Here is a 17,391-nt window from a genome sequence, read left to right on the forward strand (position 1 = left end):
TACCAAAAATATTATAAAAAACAAAACGAACAATGATACGATTTAATATCATTTTTAAATTGTTCGATCAAGTAACGAAATAGTTGACTCTAAAAGAGTTGACTTTTGGTTATAACTAAGTTTTTTTGTCCGTTAATAAATATTTTAGAACTTAAAAGCAATCTGTTTAATAAATCTATATTTGATTTAGCGGCTCCTTTAAAAAGCTTTCCAATCAAAAGCCAACCAAAAAGCTACAAAAGAAACAGCAAAACAAGCTACAAGAACAGCACACACAAAACAAAAAAGAGCTTCCTCCTAGAAAGAGGTGCTAAAATAAATGAGGTTAGGTTAGCACCTGTCGGAAGCTAGGCAAAACATTTTGATAATCTTGAAATATTAATAAATAACAGGATATAAACATCATTGGGGGAAAGGCAGAAACACAGTTTTTACAGTTATGAACAATATCTTTTATATTCGAATTGGGTTAAACCCTGCTTTAGATTTTATTAGATTTTTTTTATTTCACTGCATTGCACTGCACTGTTGACTTATAGCAAGTAAGTAAGCACGTCATCGCTCTTTTCATTCCATTATTGGAAAATTCCGTTAGAAATTCCAAAAAAAAACTATTGTGTAGTAAAGTTTGGACAATCAGCTGATCGTAAAACTGGTTTTCACTAGAATATCCCAAAATCAATTTTTTGATTTTTGGCTAATGGCAGCGACCACTGTGCACCGCCCGAACACGTGGACCCGGCAGCTATAAGGCTATGGGACAGTCGATCACCAGTCATCACCGCGAATACAATCTCAACCGAGGACCTCCAGTGTTTTTAATAATTAAATAAACAAGCTGACGCATATCCTCGAGCAAACCAACAAGGAACTCCAGTGATGTTAATAATTCAATCGTGTATCCTACGCATATCCTCGAGCAAACCCACAAGGACCTCCATTGTTTAATAATTAAATTATCCTCGCACACCGACAAGGATCTCCCGTGGTTTTAATAATCATTAAATATTCCTACGATAAATATTTAAATAATTCTACGCATCCGATATTATAATCAAACAATTGTTCTTCAAACATTCTCGCACATAGACCAGGACCCACAGTTGCCTTGTTAATTAAATCGTGTGCCCTACGTATATAATAGCGCCGCTACAGGCATCCTCGGCGACCGGTAGATTTACGCATAACCTCACGCAGTCTACAAGGATCCTCCCGTGGTTTGCAGATTTAATCCTACCGCTCTCGTGGCGGAGTTTGGGTTGCAATCAACAGGAACGGTTGAGGAACTACGAAGAATATCGCAATTAACATGTGCTCTTCTGCTGGGAGTGCGGAAGAAGGAGCTTACGCACCCTTGACTGCTGCCGACCCACGACTTTGGGAAATGGGCAGGGTCCTCGCCCGCCGGGTGAACCAGTGAGGGCCATGCAACCATCACCCCAGATATAACTCTACCTCTACGGTTTGAGGGGGGACGCATCGTAGCCGCCGTCACCATAGAAGGAAAGCTTTTTCACGCTTCTATAGACACCGGGGCTTCGGGGAGTTTCATCAGTGAGAGGATCGCGCAGGACATTGGGAGCCCCACCAACCAAAGGGACGTGCGAAGGCGAATTTCTCTTGCGGATGGGTCCACAGCAGACGTCACCCACGCCCTGAGTACCCGTATAGCTTTGGGAACGGAAACGGCTACGCCCACACTATTGATACTCCCAAACATCCTGGACAAATTCATACTCGGCATCGACTTTCTCTGTGGAATACAGACCATCATCCAATGTGGTAGAGTCCGATTGGCTCTATTATATTCCCCGCTAGGACCAGCAACATTCCCCAGCCGTCATCAGAAACATCACAGATCAGGATTACCGAAATAGCGGTCTCCACCCCAACAACCGAAGACAACCCGAGCGCGATTCGGGACACACTCAAACCAGCAGCACGATTCGGGACACACCCAAACCAGCAGCAACGACCCCCAGACAGGGCCACAAGGACCTGAGAACAACGCCTCCAATAGTAGCAACTCAGACCCCAACCTGTTCACCAGCGAGGAACGGCGCAACGACTCGCCGAAGTCAACAAGGCCTGGGCCCCAGCAGCTCTGACGACTCGGCCGTAATCAACGATCCCCAGGCGCCCGCAGACAGTAGCTCCATCAGTTCTGGCGACCCTGCAATGATCAACGACCCACAGGGGCCCGAGGACAGCAGCGCTAGTAGCTCCGCCCTATCCAACGGCACTCATGGATCGCAGGACGACCCACAGGAGCCCGAGGACCTCAGCTCGAATAGTTCCGTCAGCGATACTAGCCGCAGCAGCACCGCCCCTAAATCTGTCCATAGGGAATGGAGAGCCAACCCCGGTGACTGTCGAAACCAAAGGGCCATGTCTCCAACAAGGACCGCTCCAGTAACTCCAACGACTCTGACAACCAACCCGTCGCCAACGGCAATGGCGCCGACGAAAACCTCTCATTGTACCGGTCCACAGGCAAGCCAGACCCACAACCGGAACCGAAGCTTTCCGAGCCGGCACCCGCCGAAGGGATGTCCCAATACAAGGAAGACCCGATAGCCACAGCGCGGCTACAACGGATCGTGGAAGTCCCCTCGGGGAGCCAAGTCCTCCAGTCCACATTCGACTAGACAGGACCAGACGGAATAGCGACCGAGCAAGCCCTGTTCGTTGATCTTGATCTCTGCCTCAACGAGGAGGAAGAGAGGAAACTCATATTAATGTAAATATTAACCCTAAAAATCCCAGCCACGAAGGCCAAAGTATTGGTAATTAATTTTAAATCCACCCTCGCCAAACCATCGGACGCAACAGAGCGCGGCCAAAGCCAATCATCGAACCAATGAGCGCAACAAATGCTGCGACCAACATCATCAAACGCCCGAGAGCGGCTCGAACCAAGCCACCTGCAAGCAAAGCTCGGCCAGCGCCCAAGGCTGTCGACGCCGCCGTCAAATGCAGCATCAAACGGCCGAGAACGAGAGAGTCATCAAACGCCCGAGAGCGTCTCGAACCAAAATAATAATCTTGAAGAAACCAGACTCATCATTCTCACCTTCGCCATCACCACCTTACCCGAAACCATAAATATTTGATATGAAAGTGTCAAATTTCGACCACACATTCAACGACCTCTTAAATGCCGAATCTGCCAAAATGCCGAGAACGAGAGAGTCATCAAACGCCCGAGAGCGGCTCGAACCAAAATAATAATCTTGAAGAAACCAGACTCATCATTCTCACCTTCGCCATCACCACCTTACCCGAAACCATAAATATTGGATATGAAAGTGTCAAATTTCGACCACACATTCAACGACCTCTTAAATGCCGAATCTGCCAAAAATGTATTCGCCCCACCAAAGCCTGCAATAACAATAAAGTAAAATAAATAAGTTCACTCCCACGACGACGAAGACTGTACCAAGCCTAAATTCTACATCAACTGCAAACACCTCGACAACCTTCATCATAGCTCTTTGGACAACTTGTATTAAAGCTATTAAAACAATAGAAAATGTTGACTTCAAAAGCGCCACAAAAATCGACATTCAACGTCACTTCCACAAATTCACTCCTTACTCCCAAGTCGCATTACAAGCCCCTTCACTCTTGAGATTACGACCTACGACGACATCATGAAATCTACCCCACATTGCACCAATGGGTAGCACTCCTGATACAAAACTCAATATCGCAAAGACAAATCTCAATCACCCAAGTCTTCGAAGCAACGGTAGTCTCAATAGATACAAAACTTAAACTAAACATAATATCAGCGTACATTTTACCAACTAAGTCCTTAAACAGAAGTAACTTAAAAAACGTCCTCTGCTTCGACAACACACCCACTTCAGTCCTCGGAGACTTTAATAGTTGGCGCCCCTACTGGAGCTCCCCTAGCCCTAATACCAGAGACAATATTATTGCCAAATTCCTGGACCGTTCAGATTACATTTTATTAAACGACAAAAGCCCCACCCACTTCTCCACTCACAGCTCTTTTACACAAATAGACTTATCCTTTTCTTCATGTGCTATAGCCCCAGAATTTCTTTGGGATACAACGACCTCTACGGAAGTGATCATCTCCCTATCTTAATCTCAATGAACCTTAATACCTCACCCTCATCCTACACCTCAAAACCCTCCTTTAACTTAAAGAGAGGTTACTGGGAAGCATACAAAAAATATTTTCGAAACTATTCTACTGACAAGCCACCGAGCGAAAATGTCATAAAGAAACAGCTATGTTAAGAAAAATTATTATCCAAAGCGCGCACCAATCAATCCCCCATAATTCTACTTTTTAATTTCCTAGAACAGTCCCTTGGTGGAATCAAAACTTATCAGTTTTGAAGAAAGCCAAATCGTCAAATATAGTTGAATACAAAAGAGCCAACGCGAGCCAAACGGATCTATATTTTCAATTTCACATTCGATATTAGTCCCTTCTCATATCCATCAAAACCATGGTCAAACATCAGACGACCCTTCTTTCCCCACCCCCAGAACATCACAAAGTGAAATAGCTAACTCTTTTGGGCTTGCTCATAGCAAGAAGATCGCATTCCTTCAAGAAACACATCACATTGATCTCTCTTGATTTCAACAAGGCCTTTGATAAAATAGGCATCCACTCAGTAATTAACCAGCTAAAGGAATGCAAAACAGGCAACACCAACGCTACCGCAAATGTTCCAAATCCCGATGGACTGCCGTTAAATTCTGTTCCTCGCCCATCTGAATTACCATTGCGCTCAGTCAAACTTCGGAAAGCAATATTTGTGTCCCGCTTGTCGCCTGATACTACGCCGGGAGCCGTAAAAAATCAAGTTAAAAGCTACTCCTGATAATTTTATAATTAACAAATTTATATTTATTCACACGGGTAAAATTTGCTCATTTACAATTTTTCCCGACAGTCTCCTATCAGAATCCTGAATTATGGCCTATTGACACTATCGTTCATGAATTTCTGCCTAAAGATTCGATCCAGAACCAATATTACCGGTTCAAAAAACTAAATTGCTTTTTTAACGTTATTTATCAAAACGTACGCAGTCTTTTGGGTAAACTTAACCAAATTCACACTAACAGCGCGTCATTTGACTTTGATGACATCGCTTTTACCGAAACCTGGCTTAACTCTTCCGTTTCCGACCATGAAATCTTTGTTCATAAGTTCTCTACTTATAGAACGGATCGTTCTTCTCCTCTGAGTTGTTTTCTGTTGCTGTAAAAGTTTGCATTGGCTCAGCTTTCATCTTTTTGATCTGCATATATTCCCCCAACGTCAGATTCCACATTATCGGGGGTGTCACAGAAAACCATTCCAACCGAATTTCTCCCGAATAGCAAAACTCGGTGTCACAGACGTCATTTTTGACGGTTTCTAAATCCCCCATATTTTTCCGGACGTTTTGATAAAATTACCCAACTTACAAATGTTTCCCAAAAATATAACTTTATTTAAGACAACTCTAATGAATTTTATGAACTACCTGCATACTATGATTTTTATACCTATTTCGGGTTATATTTAAAAATATGCTTTTTATAAAACCTCTCGAAAAAATTAGCTAAAAAAAATTTGTCGGCAAACCGTCTACCTGGCAGTGTTACCAATTAGCTAGAACTTTAAAATACCAAATTTGTCCAAATTTCGGAGTTAGTTATCGAAATGTTTTGTTAACGAATTATTTATTCAAAGGTACTTAGTATTGTAGTTGAAAATGAAAAAAAATGAAAAATGAAAATGAAATTTCTGGTAAAAATTTCATGGTAAAAGAAGTTGTAGTTATTGAGAAATTAATAAAAACAGACCACCTTTGCAAAAAGTTGGCATCACTGTCGTGAAAAAATGTCCTATTTTTGCCAGGTAAAACACTGGCTGTGAAGAAGAAGAAGAAATGTAAGTAAAAAAGTACAAGATTTTTGTTTATTATTTATTTAAACTAATAAGCTTTGCTAATTTTCAGGGGTAAACATAGGTTCCCAGCGCAAGACACCATATTCTTCCGATTCATTCGCGATAATATCGACATTGCCAAAGGATTTACTCAGGGCGGCCGCATTCTTGTGAAAGGACCTGGCCAATGAGTTAAATCTCTATGGTAGTTCATGTAAAACCGTTTGTAAGGATCTCCTCTGCGTCGTAGCCTCTCGCAGTTTATGCCTTCGCAAGTACTCTAGAGCACACGGCATTTTGGTTCGCTTTTAAAAATCTTGCCAACAACAAATGAAAATAAACCAACGCAGCCGCGGCAAACCGCTGTTCAGGGCTGCAATATGTAGCCTGGCGGGTAATTCAAATTTGTAATTTTTTTCTTTTATTATGTACAACATGCGCTTTAAACATATATTCTTTTTGTAATTTTGCAAGAAAAATATAAATTAAGTTTAAAACTTATTGGAAAATAAAAAATAAGACAAATAAAATTCGATAATTATTGAATATTCGATATTTAGTGTTAGCATCCAGCCCTGGACGGTTTCTGTGACACCCCTGATAGTGCATGTATATAAGCCCTTGCAAAATATGCCGATACTTATGCAATTAAACGATATTTTATTATGACCATGGTTTTCAGGCTCTGTTTATCAGAGTTTTCTCTCCAGCCGCGTATCGGGTAAGCGGCCAGCCATCCGTTTTTATTTCCTCACTCCCGTATTTAAAGAAATTTCGGTCAGAGTATCGCTTGGCAAACGAACTTTAGTTAGACCAAATGAGATCTTGAACACATTAAGGGGTTATATACAGTTGTGATTGATAAAAAAATCGATTTTTTTATTGTATATTCTTGAAGTATATACTGTTGAGAATACTCTTACGAAAATTCAGAACGATCGGAGCATTAGAACCGAAGTTGTAGCGTTGTATGTTGTATTTATAGCGCACTACCTGAACATCGGCCAACATAAAACTTTAAACGCGATTATCTCAGAATCTGGTTTTTTCGAAATTACCTTTGCGGTGAACACGATTACTAAAAAACTATTAATCCGATCGACACCAAATTTTGACAACTTATTAATTATAATAATAGCTAGTCCTTGGACTAAAGATTTTCAATTTTTTTGAAAACTTCCTTTTTTGGAGCATAAAATCGAAAATCTAATACCTTGAAAAAGTACATTTTTTGTTAAAACCGTTGCCATTTTTTTTTTAATCAAAATTTTTACAAATCCTTTGTCCAGGGACTAGGCAATACAATATACTAACGAAACTTTTTTGAATTTTTGATTTGAGATGAACCGTTCTTGGGATATGATGTCCACCGCAAGTCACCATCAAAAAAAGACGATCTTGGAATTCGGCCATAACATTTTAATTATTTAATATTTTTTTATGAAAAATTTTTAATAAGTACCCAGAAAAATGAACTAAACAACGTCGGCAAAACATTTTTAATAAATATTTTTTATGGTGTCAAAAAAAATTCGATAAAATTTCATTTTTTGAGCGGTGCAACTGTATATAACCTTGTAACATGCAGTCTCTACACACAAAAAAAAGCACGTCGCCGTAAAATCGATAAGTCCAGGTAATTTTCTGGTTATTCATACTCATATCGTTTTTACCTGAAATATTCATAGAATTTACATTAAATAATATCATTTTGCAGAATTCTCTCTCTCGGAGATTCTCTAACTTCGAAAAAGAGCGCAGGAGTCAATATGGCGAGCAAAATGACATGAGTGGAAGCGAGAAAGACGTATTCGAAATTCGAACTGACGTACTTCAAGCATGTTTTCTCGCTCGCACTATAATAAGTTTTGGTCAGGAATAATGCAAATTTTCGTTCTTACATTTTCGACCATATCACATTTACCTGGCCCCATATCAAGTTAAAAATGATCTTAAAAAAGGTCAAATTGACCTACGATTAATAACGATTTTTTTTTTGGTGTATTAGTGCCTACGCAGCGCAAGGATTTTGAATCTTTGCCACGCCGAAATTTGTCCATGGTTCGATTGCATAAAAAGTTTTTAATAAAATACGCATAATGCTGTCAGTTCAAACAAGAAGGGAAGATAATTAGATATACTTGCTATATGTTACAACAAAATACGACATAGTAGTCCGATTAAATTTGAAATTTAGAAATACTTGAAATTATGATATTCCCTAGAGTTAAAGATAAAATGTTAAAAATAACATTGAAGCTATTATTTCTTCCCCATTATTTTCCGATCATTTATTTAAGGGAGCTAAAGCATATAGATGTCCGATCCGTCTCGATTTGACCTATATAGTATATACTATGTAACATATTTTAAAATCAATAGAAAGAAGAAAGTTTTATTTTGCTAGCTTAAGAAATTTGAGACTATTTCGCGTAGTTTTGAACAGACGGACATGTCATATCTTTATCTCTCTCACACTCATTTTATTAGTCGGGGTACTTGACTGCAGCATTTAATTTTAATTTTAATTAAATTTAAATGAATATACTTTTTTAATATGGAAAACTCTTGGGGTGTAAGTCGTGTGAACTATGACTTAAAAGGTTCCTGTTTCACACGCGATTAAATCTTTTTGAAATAAATATAGTGTAATTATAAAATACAATTTTTAATATAAATAGATTTTGATTATAATTGTTTGCCTTGTTTTTTAGATATGCTCACTACTCTCATTTTAAAATACACTCAGAGGCAGATTATTATAAACTTGAAATAGACGGATATGAAGGCAACGCTGGAGACTCCTTAAATGACCCATGGTATGGATCAAATAATAGTCCATTTTCCACATACAATAAGGACAATGATCGGAGCTCTCTTAATTGCGCTAGCATGTTAAAGGTATGCTTATTTTATATATACAAATTATGTTTTTGCTTCTGGAAATAAAAAAAAAGTTTTTTTAATATTTAATTTGAATTGTTAATATTATTAATAATAACATAATAACCTTTTATACCCGTTACACGTAGAGAAGGGTTCATTGTATTCGTGCAAAAGTATGTAACATGTAAAAGGTTGCGTTTCCGACCCTATAAAGGATATATATTGTAGCGGTTGACTCAGGTTGAGAAGCGGCCATTTCGCGCCAAATAAAAGTGTTCCCAGCGCGATACACAAGATTAGTTGTTAGTAGCGTTATCTTCCTACTACCCAGTTATGAAAACAGCGGGTGGAATCCTCTAGTGCCTTAGCTCTTTTGGCGACGGGGTAGGTCTGTGTGCTTTCTCTAACTGTCTATACATACTTTATTTTTTTTAGGATTCCTACAGAAAACACTTTATTAATTACCGTTAAAAAGAAAAGAATGGAAAAAAAGAACAACATTTAAATCTGCTACTGTCATGCTAACGTTTTACAAGGTCTGAGCTGATATTCGGCACTTGCTTTCTCTACCCACCCAACCATAATCATCTCGACTATTTGACGAAGATACCCTAGAGATAATTCCGATTTCTTTATTTAAGCATTCGTTTAATCGTTCTATCTCCATCTCCCGCGCACTCCCTTTACCTGAGTAACGGGTATATGATAGTCGGGGCACCCGACTATAACGTTCTTTCTTGTTTTTTTAATTAAAAAGGGGCTTTCGTTGGCTTAACATTTTTTTCGAAGGAGCTAAGATTTCACTATATTCATGTGTGTCTACTTGAGCAGTGTACACAGACACCGGGAAATTATACAAGTTATCTTTTTGTATTCAGTTATTTGGGGGGTATAATAATTGCCAGGCCATAATCTTTATGAGTTACAAGCGGTCACCAAGCTCTCAGTAGGTATATGCAAAACAGAACTCTAATAAGCATCCCGATTGGGGCTTAGACAAAGCAAGACATTCGAGAGATTGGATCGGTTTAAAAATAGATCACAATATAGGTGTGCAAGAGCACATAAGTATGACTCACTTTGTTAAACGTTCAGCTTTGAAAGGCCTTCCAGCGTGATAGTGATGAGACGGTGTTGTGGTTAGCTGTGGATTCTATTTTGGCAGGTACACTGATAAAGATTATATGGGCGAACGATGATTTAGACACAAGTATTAAGTTCGGTAACCACTCTTAATATATATTTCTTGTAGAAGGCTGCATAGAGTTATAGGAGTCCTAGTCTTGAGGGGTCTGTCACGATTCCTAGGTGGGTAGTCAATCGACTCGCTGTCCTGCTTAAAATCTTTGTTCCTTCGGCGCGTTAATAGGTGGGACGGTCGTTAATACCGGGATTTGTTGGGGCCGGAGGAGACCTTTCAGACCCGGAAAAGCCAGGGTAATTCTCTCTCCTACGCCGGACGATGAATACTGGCTCACGAGATAGGTGGTTTTGGCCTTCCAGCGTTACCCGGCCGTCGCAGTATGGGAGCTTGGGCAAGTGGCAGCCCTTTAACTGCCAAGAAAGCTGATTTAATTTAGGGTACGGGTATACTTTAGAGGTGGCCCATACCTGTGATCTAAGAGGTTTTTCCAGGAAGTTAAAAATAAAGCAGTAGCGGAAGAGATCTTCCGCCCGGGTTTCCACTAACCAGCACGTGTTTGGGGCACACAAGGTTATACCATTCAAGAATGGACTACAATCTGCCATATCCGATACGAATATTCTCTTTCACTTATGCAAAAACGAACACGGTTTGGGTTTTGTACCAATTAAAGCGGCGGGATAGAGTTTGTGGCGTTTTCAAGATCGCTTACATGACGATCTGATACGAATACTTTTGCGGGTTGTGAAATAGACTGATTGCCACTGCGTGGCTTTTAGTTCTTGGAACGTCATGGAAATATTGCACCAAGTTGGCGGGGCTGAATAATGCAGCTGATACTCAAAAGCTGAGCTAAGATAACCCCTTGCGGCCGCAAAGTATACTTTGATAGGGTCTAATACAATTACTATTTTTGGGTTTTTCTGGCTTCAAAATAATAGATGCGCATTCAGTCCAGAATGACGACCATTACAATATTCTTGATCAGGATCACTAGCCAAGTCGATCTAGCCATGTATGTATGTCTGTCTGTCGGTCCGTCCATTTAAACGCTGAGAACTCGGAAACTATAAAATTTAGAAAGTTGGGAATACCCATGCAGATTGTTGGGGTTCATGTGCAGCGCAAGTTTATTTCATCAAGGTTCCACGCCCCTCCAATGGTACCCACATCATTAAAGATTGCGAAAAAGTATAAATGCAATGATGTTGTGTTTACTTATAATTAGCAAATATTAAAAGAATATTTTATGATCGGACCATTCATTAAAAAGTTATGGGGAAGTAATAAAATTCAAGCAGTGCAAGCAGTAGCTTTGCTGCATGCGTATCTCTATTTCCATCGCCTTTTCTTTAGCTGAGTAGCAGGTATCTGATAGTCAAGGTACTCGACTATAGCTTTACACCCATCTTAAGAGATCGCGGTCCATCGAGGTTACTTTTTTCCCGAATATCGGGGGTGAGTCCACTAATCCAGAGTATTACCGGCCATTGCAATCTGCAGTTACTGGGGAAAATCTTTGAAAACATTAAGGAACACAATAAATATGATGGAACATCTCAAGCCAGCGAATTTGTCGAGCCCATACTCTTCAGATTCAAAACGGAAAAAAGTAATCAATTTTTTTTGCTTTCTGTATGGCCAAGTTTGTAAAAATTTATTTTTATTTAAAAACATCGATGTTTTTCGTTCCGGTCTGTCTCATGCTCTTGGTAGCAATCTTTTAGCTGAAATTAAAATACCCTCGGCAAAGGTATATTTATGTTCATTTTTATATGTGTAAAAACAAATGCAAATATACGCCAATCCAATAGAAATGTCCATTTTTAGTCAAAGCCATCGAAAAACATCGATGATTTTTGACATAAACATCGAAAACATCGATGTTCCCAAAAATCGATTTTTCTCCACCTCTAATCCCTAGGCATAGATTCTGAGCCAGGATGGCACGATGTGAAACTCAAGCTCCTCAAGCTCAGCGTACGGACAACTATCATGTTTTTTAAAACTTATACAATTTATGGTTTTAATCGAATTCCAAAACGATCTTAATCTTTTAGTATTTCTTGGCATTTTCCTAGGTAATTTCGGACTGTTTTTTCCCGAATTTTTTCGAGTGTGATGTAAACGATATTTTTGCAAATCTTTATTTTTGGCCTCGAGAGCTTCTTCTGACATCATACGTATCGGAAGGGCAAAATGTTGTATTATTTCTGCACCATGCATTAAAATGTTATAGACAGATGTAGGCATGTAAAACCATGGATACAAGTCCACAAATATTATTGCGGTTTGCAATGTATAATGTCGAAAGGCTTCTGTATCAATTTCATATCCACATGCTAAGGTGCGTAAGATCACGCAGAATTGATAAATTATTACAGAGCTTACTCCTTTAATTTTGGCAGGCTTTTTGAGTTCTTGGAAAAATCTTATAGCTGTGTTGCCGTTATTAGTATTACCAGAACCAGGCTTGGGAAGTTCTTAATACTTGCTTAAAATGCTGCAGTCGAAATATCAAAAGTCATCTAATTTTTAATTTTTCTTGTTTCGACTGGCTGTAACTTTTTAATATGAGCTGTTGCTTTTGCTGCTGCTTCTAAAAAAGTCGGCAGTCGCAGTCGAAGCAAAAGCAAAATCCGAGAACTGTCGACTATCAAAGCAGTAGCAAGTCGTTGCTTTCTTATTTTTAGCTGCTGCTGTGTGGCTGCTTTCAGTCGGTAGCAACAGTCGAAGCAGCAGCTCGCAAAAATTTCTGGAAGGTTCTTTTGCTTCTGCTGCTGCTTCTGAATAAGTCGGCAGCCGCAGTCGAAGCAAAAGCAAAATACGAGAGCTGCCGACTGTTGAAGCAATATGCTTCTTCTTCTTTAAAGCAGCAGCAAGGAAACATTTTGGGGAGGAGCTGCCACACGCCTTTTCAAAATGTTTTTATCATTATAAGTTTAATAATAAAAAATCTTGGTAATGATTAAATTTCAATTTTTATATTTTTCTTCAATTGTTCTAACTTTTCTTATCCAGTTAGTCTAATCGGCAAATTTTGTATATCAATAAGATCGTTCATTTTTTTTGGTGTTGTTCCACATATTCCACACACTAGGGATGATGATTCTGCCAGAACACTGAAAACTTTTCCAACTATCATGGTCATATGAAACTTATGATGTACTTCATATTTTTCAAGTCTCGTTAACTGTACTTCGGCTATTTGACTTTTAAATTTGTCCACTTCATCACCTATCAAATCTGATGTTTCTTTAAGACAAAGCAATTTTACTGGCCTACAATAACGTGTGGATGAAGGTTTCATATTTTTCCAGAGTATTGTTAATCCAAAAACTATCTGTAGTGGTACCACGCACTCCGAAAACAGGTATTGATCAATCATACAAGCATTTGTGTCGTTAAAATTTTGACAATGTGTTGCATTGCCACTACTTTTTTTTTTTTTTTTTTATTCATAAATTACATACAAAGAAAAAAATAAATATACATATGATATCCAGACTTGCGGGACTGCCGTGAAGCATTGCTTCGCAAGGCTGGCTGGTCTGTTTAGGGCCTCACGTTCCTTATGAGTTCTAGCCGCCTCAGTTCCGTCGTGACTTCCGCAGCCAGGCTGCATACAGCTGTCCAGTTATCCTGACTCTCCAGCATACTAGGTACCAGTCCCTCCACTGTGATCGGGGTCCCCAGGATTTGTTCGGCTCTTAGGCGTTCTTCTCCGAACCTGACACAATTAGTTAGTGCGTGTTCGGCATTTTCCACTGTTCCGCATGCCTCGCAGATTGGGCTTGTCTCGTGGCCAAATCGATGTAGATACTCCTTAAAGCATCCATGTCCGCTCAGCACCTGCGTCAGATGGAACGTTAGTTCGCCGTGTGTTCTGTTTACCCAAGCTGCTATATTGGGGATGAGTCGGTGCGTCCACCGGCCGGTTCCTGCCCTATCCCATCTTTGCTGCCAGTTTTCAAGGGACTTGGTTCTTGACCTTAGTTTTGCCAAGCGGAGGTCCGCCTGTGTGTCGGCTACTTTTCTCGCTTCGAAGTTCTCCTTGGCCTCCACAACTGCGAGCTCGACTGGTGTTATTCCACTGATGACCAAAATGGCCTCAGTAGAGACCGTGCGGAAGGCGGAGGCTATCCTGAGGGCTCCTATTCTGTAGTCCGACTCTATTCCCTTTGTGTAGCTCTTTTTTGTTGTCGCTTTGGCCCATATTGGCGCCGCATACATGATGGACGACTTTGCTACGTTAAATAGTACCTTCCGGCTCGTGGATTTTGGGCCTCTATGGTTAAGCATCATTCGGGACACTGCCATCGTAACTCCGCGTGCCTTCTTATGAGTCGCCTGCAGGTGCTCCCTGAAGGACAGCCTGGTGTCCAGCATGACCCCTAGGTATTTTATAGCCCTTTTCGTCTCCACTTGGGCTCCGCCCACAGTGATTCGTGCCGTTTCTACCTTTTTCCTGCTGCTGATGAGTACCGCCTCGGTTTTCTGCTCAGCCAGTTCAAGTCCCGCGATTTGTAGCCACTCACTTATCCTGCTTATGGCTGCGTTTGTAGATCTTTCTACCTTGGCTATCGACTTTTTTACCACTATGACCGCGACGTCATCCGCGAATCCAACAACGTTCACGCCATGCTGGAAGTTTAGTCGCAGGATACCATCATACATGGTGTTCCACAATAATGGGCCTAGGACAGACCCTTGTGGCACTCCTCCTGTGATTTTGTAGCGTTGAGGTCCTTCGTCCGTATCGTAGTGGAGCCACCTGTCGCTCAGGTAGTCGCTAACGATCGCCTGCAGGTACTTTGGGATGTTCAACATCCCGAGTGCGGCCGTTATTTTGCTCCAGGATGCAGAGTTGAAGGCGTTTTTGATGTCCAGAGTTGCCACCAAACAGTATTGTTTCTTTCCTCCCAGCCATCTTTTGCCTTCTATGGCCTGCCTGGCTATGCGGTCCACGGCTTCCAGTGCATCTAGGGTTGAGCGGGCCTTTCTAAAGCCATACTGACTTTCTGAGAGCCCTCCGGCAGCCTCAATTGCTTTTCCGAGTCTTGCACTGACAATACTTTCTAGTATTTTGCCGGCCGTGTCCAGAAGGCAAATGGGCCTATATGCCGACGGTTCTTCCGTATCTTTTCCTGGCTTTGGTATAAGCACCAGCTTTTGCTGTTTCCACCGTTCTGGGAAGCGGGCTTGGGCCAGGCACTTAGTGTATGCACTGGCAAAGGTGCTCGGGTACATGCTGATGGCCAGTTTGAGTGCCCGGTTTGGGATCCCATCTGGCCCTGGTGCCTTGTTGTTTGGTACCTTCTGGGCTATGCTGTCCAACTCCTGTAGGGTCACCGGCGGTATCTGATGGTCCGGGACAGCGAACACTTCCGCTTGCCTCGTTTCCTGCGCTGGGAATAGGTGCCTTATAATCACTCCCAGTTTATCAGAGTCAGTTGGGGTCACGTTTTTTACGGCGTTGGTTTTTTTCATGACCACCTTGTAGGCCTTTCCCCACAGGTCGTTTTCTGCTTCATCGCAAAGTTGCAGGAAGCACTGCTTTTTGCTGCTTTTTATTTCCCGCTTTAGGATCTTCCTCTTTTGGGTGAAAACCTCCCTAAGTATATGGAAGTCTTCGGTTCCGCGGGCCCTGTGGTAGGCTCTCCTAGCGCTAATGCATTCGCGGCGTGCATTCTCAATCGCTTGGTTCCACCAGTAGACTGGCTTGCGCCCCTTGAAGCTTTTACTGCGCTGCATGCTGGCGTCGCAGGCTTCTTTGACCTTTTCCATCAATGCCCGTCCGTTGTCCGCTAATTCCGTCCCATCCAGGGCCGCTCTAAATGCTGGTATGTCGAGCGTATTTTCTTTGTAGTGTCCTCGAGTAATTGTCGGTGCGGCTGTTCTTCGCGTGCTGATGGTGCTTATAATTGCACTATGGTCGCTCGCCGTATAGTTCTCACTAATCTCCCATGTCGCCGTCGCCGCCAAGCATGCGCTTACGTAGGTGAGGTCGATTATGGACTGCGCTCCCGCTCTCCTAAATGTAGGGGTGGAACCCGTGTTTTGTAGGACTACGTCCAGCGATGCGAACGTCTCAGTGACTACTCTTCCTCTGGTGTTTGTTGAGGCTGACTCCCACTCCGTTGACCACGCATTGAAGTCCCCGGCTATAATCGCAGGCGAATGTGCTCGTATGTCGTTTGCCAGGCTGTCTATCGTGTCACTAAACTCCTCTAGTGCCCAGCTGGGTGGAAAGTAGCAGCTAAAAACCCAAAGGTCTTTTAGCTTCGCCCTTACATAGCCTTTTGATGCTTTTACGCATGCTAGATGTTGGGCCGGTTGCCCACATGTCCAGATTGCTGCTTTTCCCATTTGATCCTTGACCCACGTGTTGAATCTAATTGCTTTGTAGGGCTCGCTCAGAATTGCCAGTTAATTTTGAGCTCGGAAATTGTTTGGGTGAGAAGGTCCTGGGCCACCCTGCAGTGGTTAAGGTTTAGCTGCATGACCTGTAACGTTCCTGCTATGCTGGGGTAGTTCAACGGTGTCCAGGAGTTCGGTCCAACATTTATTTGTGTCAGGAGTGGTTGCTGTAAGAGTTTGACCCGGTTCCCAGAGTATGACACGAGCGGGGTTCGGTGAAATTGAAGGGGGGTTGCGTTTATTTACTTAAATTTGACAGAGTTTAAAGAACAGGATGGAGCGGCGCGGCTGGTTCCGTCTTCGGCGGTGTCGTCGAGGGCGGTCGTGGGCGGCTACTGATCGTCCTTCGGTAGTTGCGCAGCGGCTGGCGTCCTGTAGATGAGAAAGAAAGAATACGGCTATCTGCGCCGGAAAGTATGCCCCTCGGTGGTTGGATATGAGAGCAACGGCTTCCTGTTTGCGCCGGAGACTATGTCCCTCTGTATGCGTCCCTTTCCCTCTAGATAATTCCCACCAAGATATCAATATCCCCGTGTGTGTGAGAGGGTTTGGAGGCCACTTAGGTCTTCCAGGTTAGGCGAGAGAGTTTTGGAGGCCACTTAGGTCTTCCAGGTTAGGAGAGAGAGTTTTGGAGGCCCCTTAGGTCTTCCAGGTTAGGAGAGAGAGAGAGAGTGTGGAGACCACTGAGGTCTTCCAGGTTGTGAGACGAGTCGCACCCCACTGTGGGTCTACGAAGGTGAGTTCGGTGAGACGAGGGGGGGGAGAGAAACCCGAGCGGGTGGGCGACTCGGTGAACCGAGGGATGGCTCGAGCTTAGAGTCCGCTGCCACTGATGGCGGCTTCGTCGCTCCGAGTTGGTTAGTGGTGGGTGGATGAGCCCCAAAGATCGGCTGGCACTGATGACGGCCGGTCTTTCGGAGGGTGGGTAGAGGAAGGGGGAAGGGGGTTTCGCTAACTACAATGTATTTGGACGGGGTACTAGACCCTATCCTCGAAAAAGACTGCACAAGTA

General features: G+C 42.2%; 1 protein-coding gene across 4 annotated transcripts in view; it reads left to right on the forward strand.

Moving 5' to 3' along the window:
* LOC138912337 (techylectin-5B-like) overlaps positions 1 to 17,391 on the forward strand; it is a 346,886-nt gene that overhangs the window by 282,927 nt on the left and 46,568 nt on the right. For all 4 annotated transcript variants that reach the window (XM_070212977.1, XM_070212980.1, XM_070212978.1 and 1 more), the window contains one exon: positions 8,644 to 8,830. In XM_070212977.1, the coding sequence (XP_070069078.1) occupies positions 8,644 to 8,830 (187 nt within the window). The remainder of the gene's footprint in view (positions 1 to 8,643; positions 8,831 to 17,391) is intronic.

The sequence above is a fragment of the Drosophila takahashii genome, chromosome 2R (genome assembly GCF_030179915.1).
Source record: "Drosophila takahashii strain IR98-3 E-12201 chromosome 2R, DtakHiC1v2, whole genome shotgun sequence".
Taxonomy (NCBI): domain Eukaryota; kingdom Metazoa; phylum Arthropoda; class Insecta; order Diptera; family Drosophilidae; genus Drosophila; species Drosophila takahashii.